This window comes from Microcaecilia unicolor, chromosome 3, assembly GCF_901765095.1.
Source record: "Microcaecilia unicolor chromosome 3, aMicUni1.1, whole genome shotgun sequence".
NCBI lineage: Eukaryota > Metazoa > Chordata > Amphibia > Gymnophiona > Siphonopidae > Microcaecilia > Microcaecilia unicolor.
The window spans coordinates 436,540,743-436,557,890 of NC_044033.1; the positions used below are offsets into that span (position 1 = coordinate 436,540,743).

Sequence of the window (17,148 nt, forward strand, 5' to 3'; positions counted from 1 at the left end):
CTAATTTTGATTTAACAAGGATATATTTTTTTAAAACCTCAATTTTGGCTCATTAACAGTTGTAAAACCTATAAATGAGTCTCCTGATTAACACACTTAAGAGATATGAATAAGATACCTGTGTCTGCATATTGTTCACTGGAAATGGAGGGGTTTCAACGTGGCACAGTCAATCCAAAGCGACTGATTTTAGTTGGACATGACACGCTTTTGCGTGGCTCATAAAATCTGAGGAAATGGCCGTTTCTCTATCCACCTCCTAACGGTGCCCCATCCTTCAGGTGAGCCAATTCAATTTCTCTGTTTTGGTTATGGATCCGCATATGGAGCAGCGTGTTGGAAACCACTGATATAAATCAGATGATCTCCCTGATACATGAACACAAATGATCATCAACCCTGGATTATTGCAACCGTGTTTTGGCTGGTCTTCCAGATTATCATGCTTACAAGTCATGCAAAGATGGTCTTTGGAAGAACTAAATGGGATAGAGCAATACCTCATATGCAAGATCTAAATGAGATAGAGCAATGACTTGTATGATATCTCTCCACTGGCTACATATCCAAACTAGGATTCAGTTTAAGCTCTTGCTGTTTATTTACAAGATCTTGCATAATTTGGCACCAACTTACATGGCATTATGTGTTACCTGGTATATTCCAGCTTAAAGTGTACAAGAATAATTTAAAATAATTCTGACCCGTCAAAACATTTAGACTGGCCACTTGAAAAAAAGGAGCTATTTAGAGTGCAAGACCAAAATTGTGGAACTCACTGCCTTTGATGTTTTAACACATAGGTGGTCTTTTACTAGGGACCACTAGCCTTTTTAGTGTATGCTAAAAATTCACGCGTGCTATGGGGGGATTCTATATATGGCACCTAAAAAAAATTCACACAGAAAATATTTTCAGCTAAGCGAACTCTACAAGCGGTGACTAGATTTGAGAACAGTATAAAGAATACATTTAATTGATATCCCAGTGCCTAAAACTCCACATGTCCATTTACACCAATGAAAACATGGCATAAATCCCGGTGTGTAGATGTAGGCACAAAGCTATATTCTGTAACTGTGCACATAAATTTCTGAATGCCCATGTAACACCTATTTCACCACCCATAACCATGCCCCTTTTTATCTGCGTGCGTTAGACGTTAGATGCAGTGTGTTATAGAATTCGCTTAGTGAGTTGTGAACGTAAATTCTAAATATTGCTTAAGTTCTATTATCAATGCTAATATCTTATTAAGCTAATTAAGTTAAGCGCATTGTTATAGATCTGCCTGGATTTTGGTGCAGATCTCTAGGCGTGCTACATAGAATCCGGAAGTAAACGTTAAGTTGCCCATAGGAATATAATGGGAATCTTAGCGGTTAGCACACAATAATTTTAAGCGTGCACTAAAAACACTAGCGACTCTTTGTAAAAGGGGCCCATAAAGAATTAAATGCAATTCTGACAGGTCTACAGACTTATTTCAGAAATACTATAATACTGTAACAGTAACTTACTCTGCTTGTTATTATTTTAATGTGTTTTTTACACTGTTTTGTTTAGATATATTTGTGTGTTATCCACCATGAGCTCTATAAATAGTTAACTGGATTGCAAATGTGGAATTAAATTTAATTACTTAACCTACTTAAAAAGGCACCGAAGCTATGCCTGCAAGCAGACACCCTTTCTAGTATACAACAGCATAATTTCAGACTTATGTTTACTTTTCTAGCCCAAAACTTTCCAAAGAAGTTGAAGGTCTTCCAGCAATGTGGCAGGGATTCCCTTGGATCTGTCCAATATTATCAGCTTAAAATGCCATCTTCTGCTCAAAACACACCCCCACCCCCCCCACCATCCCTTATCATCATCACCCTCCTTGTATGATGATCTACCCGGATTAACTCTGCCAACCCTTTAGGGTCATACAGGGCAGTGTACAATAAAGGACTGCGACAAGCAGCTATCTATTCTCACAACTGCTAACAGAGCTTGGTATTAACTCATTATCCATTTTAAAAGTTTTTGTTTACTTATGTAAAGGTAAAATTAGTCCTTACCTGTTAATTTTCTTTCCATTAGTCCCAACAACTCAATCCAGAGACTTGTGGGTTATGTCCCTAACCATCACCAGTAGCATACCAGCTTTTTCAGATACTAGGGTCTGTTTTGCTTACAGCCGCTCTAGAAATCTAAAAGAGCTACTTTGTCCTTCTGTTTTACCAGCTCGGAATGAGATCATACAGATTTGGAATGGACACAAAAAGTGTAATAACTGTGTAATAAATGTGTCCGATTATTTATTTATAGTACATTTCTACCCCACATTTTCCCAAACACGCAGGCACAATGTGGCTTACATAGGAGAATTAACAGTGACAATGCAATAAGAGAAAATGGTAAGAGACAAAAATAGGCAAGGAAGGGGAAGGGGGCATAACAGATGCAGGGGTAAGAAAGTGGGACTATTGATCGGTAAGAGTGGGGGGGAGTAGACCAGTCCAAATAGGTGGGTTTTCAGCAGCCTCTTGAACAGCTAGCTGGTGATCATTTTGCAGTTTTAAGCATTTCGGCAAACCATTCCAATTCTTGGCACAGGAGTATTGGAAGGACGAAGTGAAGATCTTCTTGTATCTAACGCCTCTGCAATTTGGAAAGTGCAGGTTGAGATACGACCTCGAGGTGGCAACTGCATTCCTGAGAGGTAGGTCGATAAGGCGAAGCATATATCCTGGAGCCAATCCATATATGATTTTGTGAATTAGGGAGCAGATTTTGAAAGAGATACGTTCCCTCACAGGCAACCAGTGGAGAAGGAAACGCAGAGGTTGAGCATGCTCGAAACGCGATTTACCCAGGATTAGTCTTGCCGCAGTGTTTTGTACAGTCTGGAGTTTCTGCAAAAGGTATCCAAGGCAACCTGCATAAATCCCGCTGCAGTAATCCAGGTGAGATAGCACCAACCAATGAACAAGGGTGCGAAACAGTTCTCTAGATAGGCAGTATCTGACCTGCCGAAGCCTCCACATTGCATTGAACATTCTCTTAGTGACAGCTCGTACCTGGTCATCCAGAAGCAAATGCTTATCCAAGGTCACCCCAAGGAGCTTTAGACTGCTGGATAGAGGGAGAACATAGTCATTTATAGTGAGGGTATCAGTAGGGACTAAATAGTAAGGGGAGTGGAGAATTAGGCACTGCGTTTTATCCTTATTCAACTTGAACTGGAACACCCTCGCCCAATGTTCCATTGTAGATATGCTTGTAGCAATCAGGTCCGAGATTTCGGCAACCGTGTCACGGAAAGGGATGGAAATGGTGACATCATCAGCATAAATGTAAGGATTTAGGCCCAGGTAGCTGAGGGCGGTAGCAAGTGGGATCAGCATGATGTTAAACAGCGTAGGTGAGAGGGGCGAGCCCTCAGCCACCCCACAGGAGGCTCTCCAGGGAGCAGAAATGGTAGAGTTCACTTTGACCTGGTAGGATCTGGACGACAGGAACACCTTGATCCAGTGCAAAACAATGCCACTCACGCCAAACGAGTCAAGGAGGTGTAGAAGGAGTTCATGATCCACCATATCAAAGGCACTGAGAGCATGATACGAGAGCATTTTTGTTTTTTGTATTTCAGATTATGAAAGAGAAGAATTGTTTTGTACATCCACAAACAGCTTGTGAATTTCCCTTGAAGGTTAATACAGACTGTAAATCTAGCTATGTTATATACTGTATAATATGCCCCTGTAAGAAGCTTTATGTGGGACAGACAACACGCTCGCTTTACGTTAGATTGACAGAACACAAAAGTACCATAAATACTAATAAGACTACTTCACCTCTTGCCTGCCACTGTAATGCTTTTGGTCACTCTTTTGAGCAATTGAGATGTTTTGTGTTGCAGCAGATACAGATCTCCTGCAATCAAATTGGGGGAGACAGAAGACGTTTGCTTCTGCAGAATGAGCAACAATGGATCTTCCGTCTCAACTCACTGTCTCTGGCAGGGTTGAACGGAAGAATCGAGTGGTGTCATTTTTTCTGATTTAAATACCCATATCAGCTGTTTCTACTCTGACTGGGTTTTGAAGTGCGAGATTTTTTAGCCATTCATAGTACGGATGAGCACACACCTTTAGATCCCGCTTTCCTGATAGGCTATACTCTAGCACAGCGTCTGACGTAGCCACCAATATAAAGCGGCCATTTTGAGTTTATTTATTTTTTGCCTAAGAATCAAGCATTCGGAGGTGAGCCCACTATATTTGTTGCTAAATGAAGATGAAAGTTGGAATGATATGAGAGCATTTTTGTTTTTTGTATTTCAGATTATGAAAACACGGACCACTGTACCCTGATGCAGGTCTTCGAAATGGCAGCCATCGTTGGTCGTGGTCTGCGTGTAAAACTGACTCGTATGCTGGAACATCAGTAAAAGCTAAGTAATATCTGATGTAGAATTGGACTCACTAAAGTGATATATTGAGAGAACAATAAAAAGATAATAAAAAGAAAATAATGATATAAGAAGGCTAAAGAATAAAGGTTAGTATACAGAGGTTTTTCTGGCCAATGATGAAGAAGCCCAGCCCCGTGGTCTATAGACTTGCTGGGGGCTTCTCGAGGCCTTTTCCTGTTTTTTAGTCAGACCTTTTGATGCATATTATTTTAAAATCTCCCAAACTTTCTAGATTGTTATTGCTTTAATCAGGGAGATTTTCTCTTGTATATGCTATAGTTTTGATAGCTGTGGTAGGGCCATAGTGGCCTGGACCTCACAAATTGGCTCTGGGGCTTCCAGTTTGGCTGGCAGGGGTCCCCAACCTTCGCCAGCTAAAGCGTTTGTCCCGCGCTGGTCTCACTGCATTGCCTAGCCTGCTTTTCTCAGTTGACTATTCATGCAGAATTGTCCTTTAAAGCCTTCAAAATTGACATGAAAATCTGGCTATTTCAACAAGCTTTTGGTATTAGCTAAGGCAACTGTCAGTATATATTCCCTTTCCCCAGGCTTTCCTTGTTCCCCCCTCTTGTTCTCCCTAGTTTTGACTTCATAGTCTACTCCTGGTGTGCCTTCAGTGCTTTCCTATCATGATTTATAGTTCATTTTATATAAATTTTGTGTTATTGATTTTACTCTGTAAACCACTTGATCTGCCAGTCAGGCCAGTCAGAATAGAAAAGTCTCAAACAAGCAAACAAATATAACATTACAGACAAAAGGCCTCTATTGCGAGGCTGGGTGAGGCTGATGAATTGGGTGTCCCAGGTTGGACCAGAGTGCCTCCAAACTTTTTTTTAATTTGATGGCTAGAACTTTGAGCTAGACTTAACTTTCACCTCTAACCACTGAAGTGAAAAATGGTAAAGACTTTACCGCCACCTTTAGCTCACCTTCTGACATAATCATATATAGAGGACACTTGCTGCTGGATTCTATATATAGAACCAGAGATTTCCATGCAGAAATCGAAGCGTACTCCATAACAATGTGCATAACTTAGTTAACAAGCTGATCAGCACTGATAACTGAATGTTAACATAATTATCAGCACTAATTGGCACTAATTAGAATTTATGTGCATTACCTGCCGAGCATTTTCTGCAAAGTGTGCGTAAATTCTAATGCATGCTGTCAAAAAGGGGACATGGTTATGGGCAGGTCATTGGCATTCTGGAAAACTACATGCAGGGTTACAGAATACACCTGCTCTGCACCTAATTTAGACGCCAGTTTTTACACCGTTTTGCTTGACGTAAAATGGCCGTACTTTAGGCGATGTCATGGCCACTCACCATATTCTATACGCTGCACTGAAATTTAGGCTTATTCTATAATGTACGCCTAAATTGCACTAATCAGCCTCTCACTCACTTGGGGTCATTTTACTAAGCTGTGGTTAAAAAGTGGCCCTTAGCATGTCCTTATGCAGGTCTTTCTCACATGCTAAGGCCATTCTCACCTCAGCCAGAAAATGGACAATTTTCTATTTTTTTTTTGCATCAATGATCATGCACCAATTTTGCCATTAGCACAACCGATTAGCACAGAAACACCCACTCTCTGCCCCAGACATCCTTCTCTGTGGTTTGCGCACGTAGATCCAAAAATTGCTGCAGGATGCCTGAGAACGTCCCATGGTAAGCATGTGTCAGTACTTTCCAAAGCTTAGTAAAAGGACCCCCTAAACTTCCAGTAAATATAACTTTTCTCTGTGAAGCAAAGTAATATTTACAAGCCTTTGGTAAATGTTCATTGGGTCATAATGTTCATGCAAAATACTTTGAAAAATATATAAAATATATTTAAAAGTATAGAGAAGACTTACACTTTTGTTTCATAGTCCTTCCAAGCCTTATCAAAAGGCTTTTTAAGATCCTGAAAATTTAAGAAAGCCCATTAAAAAATTAACAAAGTGGTAATTTTATAAATAGAAATTCTCAATCTAATTCCAAATCCTGCAACACAAGACTATTAGATTTCTACTCCCACATAACACTGAGATATAGCCAAAATAACTAATGGAGGTTTTTTTTCTTAGTTCATTTGAAGTTGATATATTCAGATTTTAATTTAGAAGATTTTAATATGCATTTTGCTAATGGCATTTTTAGCTCTGAGGAGACTGTTGATTATACGTCACCATATAGATCAGCCTTAGTCCTCGACGGCCATAATTCAGTCAGATTTTCAGGATTTCCCCAATGAATATGCATGATACTATTTGCATGCATTGCCTCAACTGTAAGCAAATAGATCTCATGCATATTCATTGAGGAAATCCTGAAAACCGGACCTGGCAAGGGCTGAGGTTAGACACCCCTGATTAGGTTATCTCAAGTAAATGTGGTCCTGCACATGTGAAAGGACATACTTTAGACATGGTCCTTATTCCAGATAGTTTAAAAACAAACTGGTCGATTTTGCACCCAATAGTCGCTCTTATGGTATGCTCTCACCCTATCTGATCTCTATCATGGGTGGCTGTTTGAGAATGGTATGACTACAGAACAAAGTGCAAATGTAGTTAAAAAGAGATAGTGTCATATCAATGTTGATAATTTTAGGGAGATATGGTTTGAAGTAAAGTCTACAGTAGATATGTTGTTGGATTAAAATTAGAAATTGTGTAAATTGAATGAATTATTAAAGACTGCAATAGACAGTAGACCTACTGAGAGTATAAAGCACCATGATATAATTGCCAACTGATCAAGGAAAACAGTTGGTAAAAAGAGCAGAACGGCAATGGAGAAAGTACAAATATGTAGAAACACATGACGTGTATACATACTGAACAATTAAATACATAGTACATAAGTATTGCCATACTGGGAAAGACCAAAGGTCCATCGAGCCCAGCATCCTGTTTCCAACAGTGGCCAATCCAGGTCACAAATACCCGGCAAGATCCCAAAAATGTACAAAACATTTTATACTGCTTATCCCAGAAATAGTGGATTTTCCCCAAGTCCATTTAATAACAGTCTATGGACTTTTCCTTTAGGAAGCCGTCCAAACCTTTTTTAAACTCCGCTAACCTAACCGCCTTTACCACACGTTGAGTGAAGAAACATTTTCTCAGATTAGTTTTAATCTTACTACATTGTAGCTTCATCGCATGCCCCCTAGTCCTAGTATTTTTGGAAAGCGTGAACAGATGCTTGCTTCACATCTACCCGTTCAACTCCACTCATTATTTTATAGAACTCTATCATATCTCCCCTCAGCCGCCTTTTCTCCAAGCTGAAGAGCCCTAGCCTCTTTAGCCTTTCCTCATAGGGAAGTCGTCCCATCCCCTTTATCATTTCTGTTGCCCTTCTCTGCACCTTTTCTAATTCCACTATATCTTTTTTGAGATGCGGTGACCAGAATTGAACACAACATTCGAGGTGCCGTCGCACCATGGAGCGATACAAAAGCATTATAACATCCTCATTTTTGTTTTCCATTCCTTTCCTAATAATACCTAACATTCTATTTGCTGTCTTAGCCGCAGCAGTACACTGAGCAGAAGGTTCAACGTATCAACGACGACACCTAGATCACTTTCTTGGTCCGTGACTCCTAACGTGGAACTAAAGAGCTGCATGGGAACGGAATTCCCGCAGGGACGGAAGCAGTTCTGTGGGGTTCCCGCGGGGACGGAAGCAGTTCCTGTGGGGTTCCCGCGTGGATGGAAACAGTTCTCCGGGGTTCCAGTGGAAGTGTAAGCTACACCTGCACCAGCCTCTCATCTACCGAGTACCAAGTTCTTTGAGTGCTGTCTCCTCCTCCTCCTCCTCGCTTTAACAGCACAAATGTGGAAAATTTTCCATTAAGGAGGTGGTAGAGACAAAAATGATAATGGAATTCAAAAAGGCATGGGATGAACACAGAGGATCTCTAATTAGAAAATGGAAGTTATAAAAAACCTAACCTTAAATGGCTGCATGTGTGTGGATGTGTGAAGTAATGCTTAGATGGCGACTCTAGCTGTGATTAACTAGGGCCAATACCGGGCAGACTTGTATGGTCTGTGTCTAATATATTGAAGTCTGGTCTTCAGTGGCTGGAACATAAGGACAGTTCTGGACAGATTTTTACGATCTGTGTCCCACAAATAAGAAGATGAATAGACTGGAGTGGGCTTCAACGACAACTCCAGCAGTTGGAACATAAGGATAGGGCCAGATAGACTTCTATGGGCTATGTTCCAGAAACACAAAAGAAAGACCATAATCAAGTATATAATATCACACTCGTTGATTTAATCATGAATTGATAATGAGCGTGACTATTGGGCAGACTGGATGGACCATTCAGCTCTTTATTTGCTGTCACTTACTATGTTACAATTAATCCCCTTTGCTCCCGGACTGATGAGCAGACCTCAGCTCTGACACAGGCATAAGCATCAGATGTCACCTGACCTACTGGCACGTGCATGTGGTGACCTCTCAGCACACAGTGCCAGTAAATCAAAGACAAATCTTACATGTGCACACCAGAGTGTTCCAAGTTTCAGCTTCCATTCCTTCCTTGCCTACAGTGCTGTGGCTCAAATCCAGAGAAAGACTGAGAGAGCTGACTGGAATTTTCTTTTATGTACCATTAAATTCTTACAGTGATGGGTGGGGATGGGTTAAATTCTTGCGGGGACGGGCGGGGATGGGTATGATTCCAGTGGGGACGGGTAAGGTTCCAGCAGGGACGGGCGGGGATGGGTCAGATTTCTGTCCCCGTGCAACTCTCTACGTGGAACCTTGCATGACATAGCTATAATTCGGGTTCCTCTTTCCCACATGCATCATTTTGCACTTGCTCACATTAAACGTCATCTGCCATTTAGACGCCCAGTCTCGTAAGGTCCTCTTGCAATTTTTCACAATCCTCCCGCGATTTAACGACTTTGAATAACTTTGTATCATCAGCAAATTTAATTACCTCGCTAGTTACTCCCATCTCTAAATCATTTATAAATATATTAAAAAACAGCGGTCCTAGCACAGACCCCTGAGGAACCCCACTAACTAGCCTTCTCCATTGTGAATACTGCCCATTTAACCCCACTCTCTGTTTCCTATCCTTCAACCAGATTTTAATCCACAATAGGACGTTTCCTCCTATCCCATGACCCTCCAATTTCCTCTGTAGCCTTTCATGATGTACCTTGTTAAATGCCTTTTGAAAATCCAGATACACAATATCAACCGGCTCCCCTTTGACCACATGTTTGTTTACTCCTTCAAAGAATTGAAGTAAATTGGTCAGGCAAGATTTCCCCACACAAAAGCCATGCTGACTCGGTGTCAGTAATCCATGTCCTTGGATGTGCTCTGTAATTTTGTTTTTAATAATAGCCTCTACCATTTTCCCCGGCACAGATGTCAGACTCACCGATCTATAATTTCCCGGATCTCCCCTGGAACCTTTTTAAAAAATGGGCGTTACATTGGCCACCCTCCAATCTTCCGGTACCACGCTCGATTTTAAGGATAAATTGCATATCACTAGCAGTAGCTCCGCAAGCTCATTTTTCAGTTCTATCAGTACTCTAGGATGAATACCATCCGGTCCAGGAGATTTGCTACTCTTCAGTTTGCTGAACTGCCCCATTACGTCCTCCAGGTTTACCGTGAAGTAAAGTGGAGTAGTTAGATTTTAGCAAATCCTCTGAGATGGTTCCACAAGGCAACTTATAAATAGACCGAGTGCCCTTGATATAGACCCTAAAGTGAATGAGTTAGGAACTGGTTGCGTGACAAAGGGCAGTGAAAAATGGAGCTCATTCTGAGGAGAAAGGACATTACCAGTGGTGTGTTATAAGGTATGGATCTTTTACTACTTTTGTAAATAATACTGTGGAAGAGTTGTCTGGTAACCTTTCCCTCTTCACGGATGATACCAAAACCTGCAATAGGGCTGATACCCGATGGTGTGGATAAAATGAGAAGAGATACAGTAAAGCTTAAAGAATGGTAAAGAATTTGGCAGTTTAAAGGCTAAAAAAATACAGGGTTATGAATTTGGGATGCAAAAGCCTGAGGAAGAGCTACAGTAGGGGGTGAAGTACTTCCATGCATGAAAGAACAGCAGGACTTTGGGGTGATTATATCTGATCTTAAGATGGCCAAACAGGCAAAAGTCAAAAGGACACTTGGATGTACAGGGAGAGTGATTGTGCCTCTGTGTAAGTCTTTGCAGAGAACTAATTTAGAATACTATGTGCAATTCTGTTGACCACACCTTCAAAAGGAAATAAAACAGGATGGACTTGATCCAGAGGGCCTCTACTAAAATAGTTGTCTTTGTCATACAGCATACGAGAACAGACTTAAAGACCTGAATATGTATGCTTTGTTAGAAAGAGTTATAACAGAGACATTTAAATACCTTCATAGTATAAATGGAAAGGAGACTATTTTCTTTCAATTGGAAGGAATCTCTGGAATGAGGGGACATAAGATGTAGGTGAAAGGAGACAGACTCAGGAGTAAAGCAAAGTTACCTATCTGTAGCAGATGTTCTCAGAGGACAGCAGGACACGTTCTCACATCTGGGTAATATCATCCAATGGAGCCCGTAGTGGTGATTTATTTTATTCATTCATTCTTGTACCCCACAATTATACAAAACCGAGTTTCAGTTCAACGTGGCTTACAATTTAACAGCCAGCGAAATTACAGTGATGCATTACGTTTACAAAGTATAGTGGAGGTCATACAAGCTAACAACGATCCGAGAAGGGCCCCGAACACTGGGAGCGAGAGGACCGGCAGACTGAAAAAGCGCGTGGCCAATCAGCCGTCCTGGGTCATACAAACCGACGATTCGAAAGAGGCCCCGAACACTGGGAATGAGAGGACCCATCCCCAGAAATCATAAACAGAGCCTCACATACTATGAAATGGCAATTGACAAAAGTCCACATAACACCGAACACAAAAGACCCATACCACAAAATACAAGTACGCTACGTTAATGCCAGATCTGTAGTAAACAAGACATCAATAATAACAGACTGGATTACATCAGAAAAACTAGATCTACTCTTCATCACTGAAACCTGGATCCATAATCAAGAAGACCCAATCGTACTAAACCTATGCCCGCCAGGATATAAAAATCACTCACTGGACCAGAAAGGAAAAGCGAGGCGGAGGCATAGCGCTCAAATACTGATCCCACTTCACCATCGAAACCACTGGCGAATCCATAACAACCCGACTCGAAATAGCCTCAATCAGAATCCAACATAAAACCCTGCTCAACCATCTAAACTGTGTCCTGTTCTACAGACCACAATGCAATTGGAAGGAAAGCCAGCCAAACTTCATGGACTTCATTTCAAATACTTGCGCTTCCAACTCCAATATACTAGTATTAGGAGACATCAACCTTCATCTAGAAGACCCAAACTCTACCAACGCTCGTGACTGCAAGGACTTCCTTTACTTATGTGCACTTAAATGGCCACACATGCAAACGACCCACGCGAAAGGGCACACACTCGATCTCATCTCATAAACTGTCTAGGGAACAAAACCTAATAATAACAGAAACTAAGTGGCCAGAAACACCATGGACTGACCACTATAAACTAAACCTAGCCCTGAAATGGCGGAAAAATGGTTCCATCCACAAACGAGAACCTACAACCTATACCACGAGAGGCCACTTTCTGGAAACAGGTATACAATAATGATTGGACAGCACAAACAGACTCCACACACTACCTCTCAGAATGGGATAAAAGATGTAGACACATATTAGGCAAAATAGCAACCTTACGAGCAAGAACCTCACATAGACATAACTCGATACTGTGGTTCAATGAGGAACTGAAACAACTAAAAACCCAATCAAGACAACTGGAACGAGCATGGAAAAAAATAAAAGATGAATATACACTCAACACATGGAAACTTATCCAAAGAAAATACAAATACGCAATAAGACAGACCAAAAGATCATACTACAAAACTAAAATAGGGCCGGAATACAAAGAAACGAAAAAACTATATCATATAGTGAACAAACTATTAGACATAAAACCGATCACCACAACCAATACCAACATTCTGGACACATCCACCCTTCCCTTCTCTCCCCTGATTTCCCTGTTCCTTTCGTTTCTTCCCCATCCTCTCCTTTATTTCTTATGTAGGTTACATGATGTATTAGCTTAATTTACTAAATTGGCGTCCGCCTTTGCAGTGTGATGTAAGGCGCATTGGGCCTGACACAGTTGGGAAAATGTGGGGTATAAATGAGATAATAAATAAATAAACATCCCATCTGCAGACAGCCTTGCTAAATACTTCAACGAAAAAATTGCAAGCCTACGCAAAACTCTCCCTCAGGACAATACGGACATCGAAATCTTCATCAGTGAACTGGACCCACCACCTGGTGAATACCCAGCGGACTGAATTTGGACAAAATTAGCTCTCCTAACCGCCGATACAGTTACTCAGGCGATCAAGAGGTACTCCAACAGCCACTGTCAACTGGATACCTGTCCCAATTACCTAATAAAATTCCCCCCCCCCCCCCCAATCGCTTCATAGTAGACCTCACATCCGATTTAAACTTCATGCTTCAACAAGGAACCTTCCCTAAAGAAAAAGGCAACATCCTACTGACCCCAATACCAAAAGACACCAAGAAAAAAAAAACAAATGACATCACCAACTATCGTCCAGTAGCATCCATTCCACTGGTAGTCAAACTAATGGAAGGCTTGGTAACCAAACAACTTAATGACTATAGACAAATTCACAATACTACATGAATCACAATCAGGATTCCGCCCCTTCCACAGCACCGAAACAGTACTACTCACCCTCAACTAAATTCAAGCAGGAAATAGCAATAGGTAAAAGCATACTTTTATTACAATTTGACATGTCCAGTGCATTCGGCGTGGTCAATCATAATATACTACTAAGACTCCTAGACTACTTCAGAATCAGCGGGAACAACAACATGTTTTTGCTCCGTTTGTACATTTCCCCTCATCAGGCATTTTTGGCTCAAGTGGCAGCAACAGCGGAATGCCCACGTTGTAGGGTTGAGCTGACTACACTAGTGCATATGTTCTAGACTTGCCCCTTAATTAAAGCTTTCTGGATGTGGGTGGTGATGCATCTTTCTGCAATACTGGGTAGATGCCTGCCTCTCTGGGCAGATATTCAATTCTATTCAAACTTTGTTTTATTGGGCATGAAATTGGGGCCTAACCATCTGCTATATAAGGAATTCTTTTGGCCCAAAAGAATATTTTGATGTTTTGGATACAGACTACCAATCCATTAGTCACCGCCTGGAAGAATGAACTTTTCAACTTAATGAAGAGGAAAGACTGTATTGCCAGTCGGCGGTCTCCTAGAGCCTGGAAGACTTTTCAACAAATTTAGTCCCAGTGTGGGATCGTTTGCCACATCGTGCTCAGTTACCAGTTGAATTTATACAGGAACTTGAAGTATTGATGTCAGAAAGGGGAAGGCGTGCTAGGATTTCCATCTATTATTATTTGCGGGTCAGACTGCCATGAAGAAACAACATGTGCAGGAAATGATCCTACAAGTCTGAGTTGTAACTTACCCAATTAAGGGCTTCTTTTACAAAGCCACACTAGCAATTCCTGTGCAGCAAATGAAAGAAAGCCCATTCAATTCCTATGGGTTTCCTCTCATTTGCCGAAGGGGAATCACTAGCTCAGCTCTGTAAGAGACCCTAACAGAGGAAGTTACCAATATGCATTATAAGAAAGCATGTTTTAGGCTAAACAATGTATGCTGAAGACCAACAACACAATTTGCCACTTAACACTTTAAAACACTTTTTTTTAATGCAACTCAAATTAAATGATACTGAGAAGAAAAGCATTCAAACACAAAGAACTTCATTACTACACATAATGAAAATGCAGATTGCATTTAACCTCACAAGCTACATCACTCATGGAAAGATCATGCCCACTGAGGTGGCATTGTTTTTAACTGCAGAAGCATCACGCTTGCTACATCACCTAATGCTCCTGGGGAGCCTCTTAAAAGGGCCAGTATGGATAACAAAATGCTGCCCTCAGTCTCCCAATACCCGCAATCACATGCTTCAAACCTTTCTAACTGCCAAAGCACCCCACCCCCACCCTTTCATTTTCCCCTACATTTCACAGTCTGACTCTAGTAGTAGTTATCACAAGACTATCACTAGGAAATAAATGTGGAAGGAGGGACCAGGGCTTGCTTCTACCCAGTAACTAACCACCAGGGAACCTTTTGGTAGGTGCTGGGGAGAGTGAGGGGGCTGGGGCAGAACAAAGGGGAAGGGTGGGAATCTAAAAGAATCAGAGCTGTAGTGGTATACAATCACAATGGAGGAAAGGGGTATTATTTTTCCTCCACCAGCCCTTTTAAACTGGGTCTCTTATCTTTTAAGGCACCCCTGTGCTCATTTTCAAAGCAAATGCACTTTGAAAATGAGCCTCACTATCTCTGCATTGCTGCAGCTAGGAAGGCACAATGCTCCCACCAGTGGCACCAGAAAATTAATTTACAACAGGATTTACTAACCAGCAGTACTGAGGTACCGCAAATTAGTGATTCACACAGTAAATTTCACTGCAGTAAATGTGCTATTTTACTGCAGCTCTATAACTAGTCCTATAAATTGCCATATTTTATAATTATTTTTATATCTATAAAGTTCTTTAAAATGGAAATAAATTTAACATACCCCTTTCACTCCTTTTAAGTCACCTTTCAGCAAACTGTCCAAAGGAAAAGTGATAATATTGTTCATATTCTGAATCTGTAACATATAAAAATGTTGTAAAAATAGTTAAAATGAAAAGACTGTACAGTTTTTAAATGGTTTAAGACAATTGCTTTCCTTCAACCTGAACCATATGGTAGTCCTCTTTCTTTCTTTTTTTTTTTTTTTAATATTGGTAGTCCTCTTTCTACACCTAAAATGAATGTTTCTAAAGTATGACTCTATAGTAGAGTCTCGCTTATCCAACATTCTAGATTATCAGACATACCTAGGTGACACAATGAGATGAATGCTGTTTCTCTTACTTGGCATTACATTTAGTTAAAAGGCAGCAGTGCTAGCTAAGATTTTTGGGCATGTTAAGCTTGTAAACTTCTAACCGCTTCCTCTTTTGAAATATGCACTCAATATGCCTTTCTTTTATCCTTCATCCACTTTTTCATTATTATCAAACTTTTTGATTAAGCAACTACCTTGTTGGTCCCATTTATGTCAGATAATTGAGTCTCTACTATACATATAAAATTAGAGAATTGTACAATCCACCTGCCTACCAAAAATCCCCCCCCCCCCCCCAAATGGACCTACTCTTGTATTACCAGAACAATGGACATTGCTCAGTTATAGTATTAATAACATATGGCACTGTATGCAAGTAGTATTGGTGTATAATATAGATTCCTATATATCTTTTTTAAAAATTACATACTCATGCAGATTTGTTTCAGTAATGAGTAACAGATCCAATGTGGGCTGGAGCTATTCTAGACCTAGTGCTTACAAACAGAGACAATGTTTCTGATGTTACGGTGGGAGATCATTTGGCATCTAGTGATCACCAAATGGTGTGGTTCAATATTAAGACAAAGGAGGAGAGGGATTTTTTAGGATTGAAAGTCCTAGATTTCAAAAGAACTAACTTTGCAGAGATGGTGGAATTTCTCAAGAAAGAGTTTGCAAAACAGGAACCGCTGAAGGAAGCAGATTAGCAGTGGGCAAAACTGAAAGGTGCCATTTTAAAGGCGACAAACCTTTATGTTAGAAAAATAAGACCGCTCTGGTTCTCATATGTAGTTGCTGAAAAATAAGGGCAAAAAAAAAAGGTTAGTCTTCGTACATTACAAGACGACCGAGGAAGACAGGCAAAAATATCTGGAAAAGCTATGAGAAGCTTGAAAAGCTGTCAGGGAAGCAAAGAGGCAAATGGAGGAAAAGATAGCCAATACGGTAAAATTGGTGGACAAGACGTTTTTCAGATATGTAAGTGAAATAAGGACATCCCATAATAGCATTCTGAGGCTCAAAGCTGAGAGAGAGAAATATGTAGAATCCGATAAGGATAAAGATGAACTGCATACCAATTACTTCTGTTCTGTGTTCACGGATGAAAGGCCAGGGGTAGGACCGCAGAAAACAAACGCTAATGGGGGTGGATGTACGGTAAACCTCGACCGATTCTCATAAGACTGTTTGTGAGGAGCTAGCTAAACAAAGTAGACAAAGCGATGTAGTCTCATGGGATACATCCGAGGGTACTCAAGGAACCCCGAGATGTCCTGGCAGCTCTGCTGTCTGACATCTTCAGTGCTTTATTAGAGTCTAGAATGGTCCCAGAGGACTGGAGAAGGGCAGATGTGGTCCCTCTGAACAAGACCAGAAGGAGGAGGTTGGGAATTACAGACCTGTCAGTAGTAAACTAATGGAAACACATCTAAAGTGGAGGATTGTGAGGTTTATCAATCGAATGGCCTGCAGGACCTGAGGCAGCATGGCTTCACTAGAGGCAGGTCACGTCAGATGAATCTGATTGATTTCTTTGACAGGGTGACCAGTTGGATCTGGAGGGGTGCTAGATGTGGTGTACTTGGATTTTAGCAAAG

At 40.9% G+C, this 17,148-nt stretch overlaps 1 protein-coding gene across 5 annotated transcripts in view; it reads right to left on the bottom strand.

Moving 5' to 3' along the window:
* The window catches only part of ASAP2 (ArfGAP with SH3 domain, ankyrin repeat and PH domain 2), a 333,390-nt gene that overhangs the window by 261,065 nt on the left and 55,177 nt on the right, over positions 1-17,148 (bottom strand). For all 5 annotated transcript variants that reach the window (XM_030198894.1, XM_030198893.1, XM_030198892.1 and 2 more), the window contains exons 4-5: positions 15,230-15,304; positions 6,333-6,382 (exon numbers count right to left, since the gene is read on the bottom strand). In XM_030198894.1, the coding sequence (XP_030054754.1) occupies positions 6,333-6,382; positions 15,230-15,304 (125 nt within the window). The remainder of the gene's footprint in view (positions 1-6,332; positions 6,383-15,229; positions 15,305-17,148) is intronic.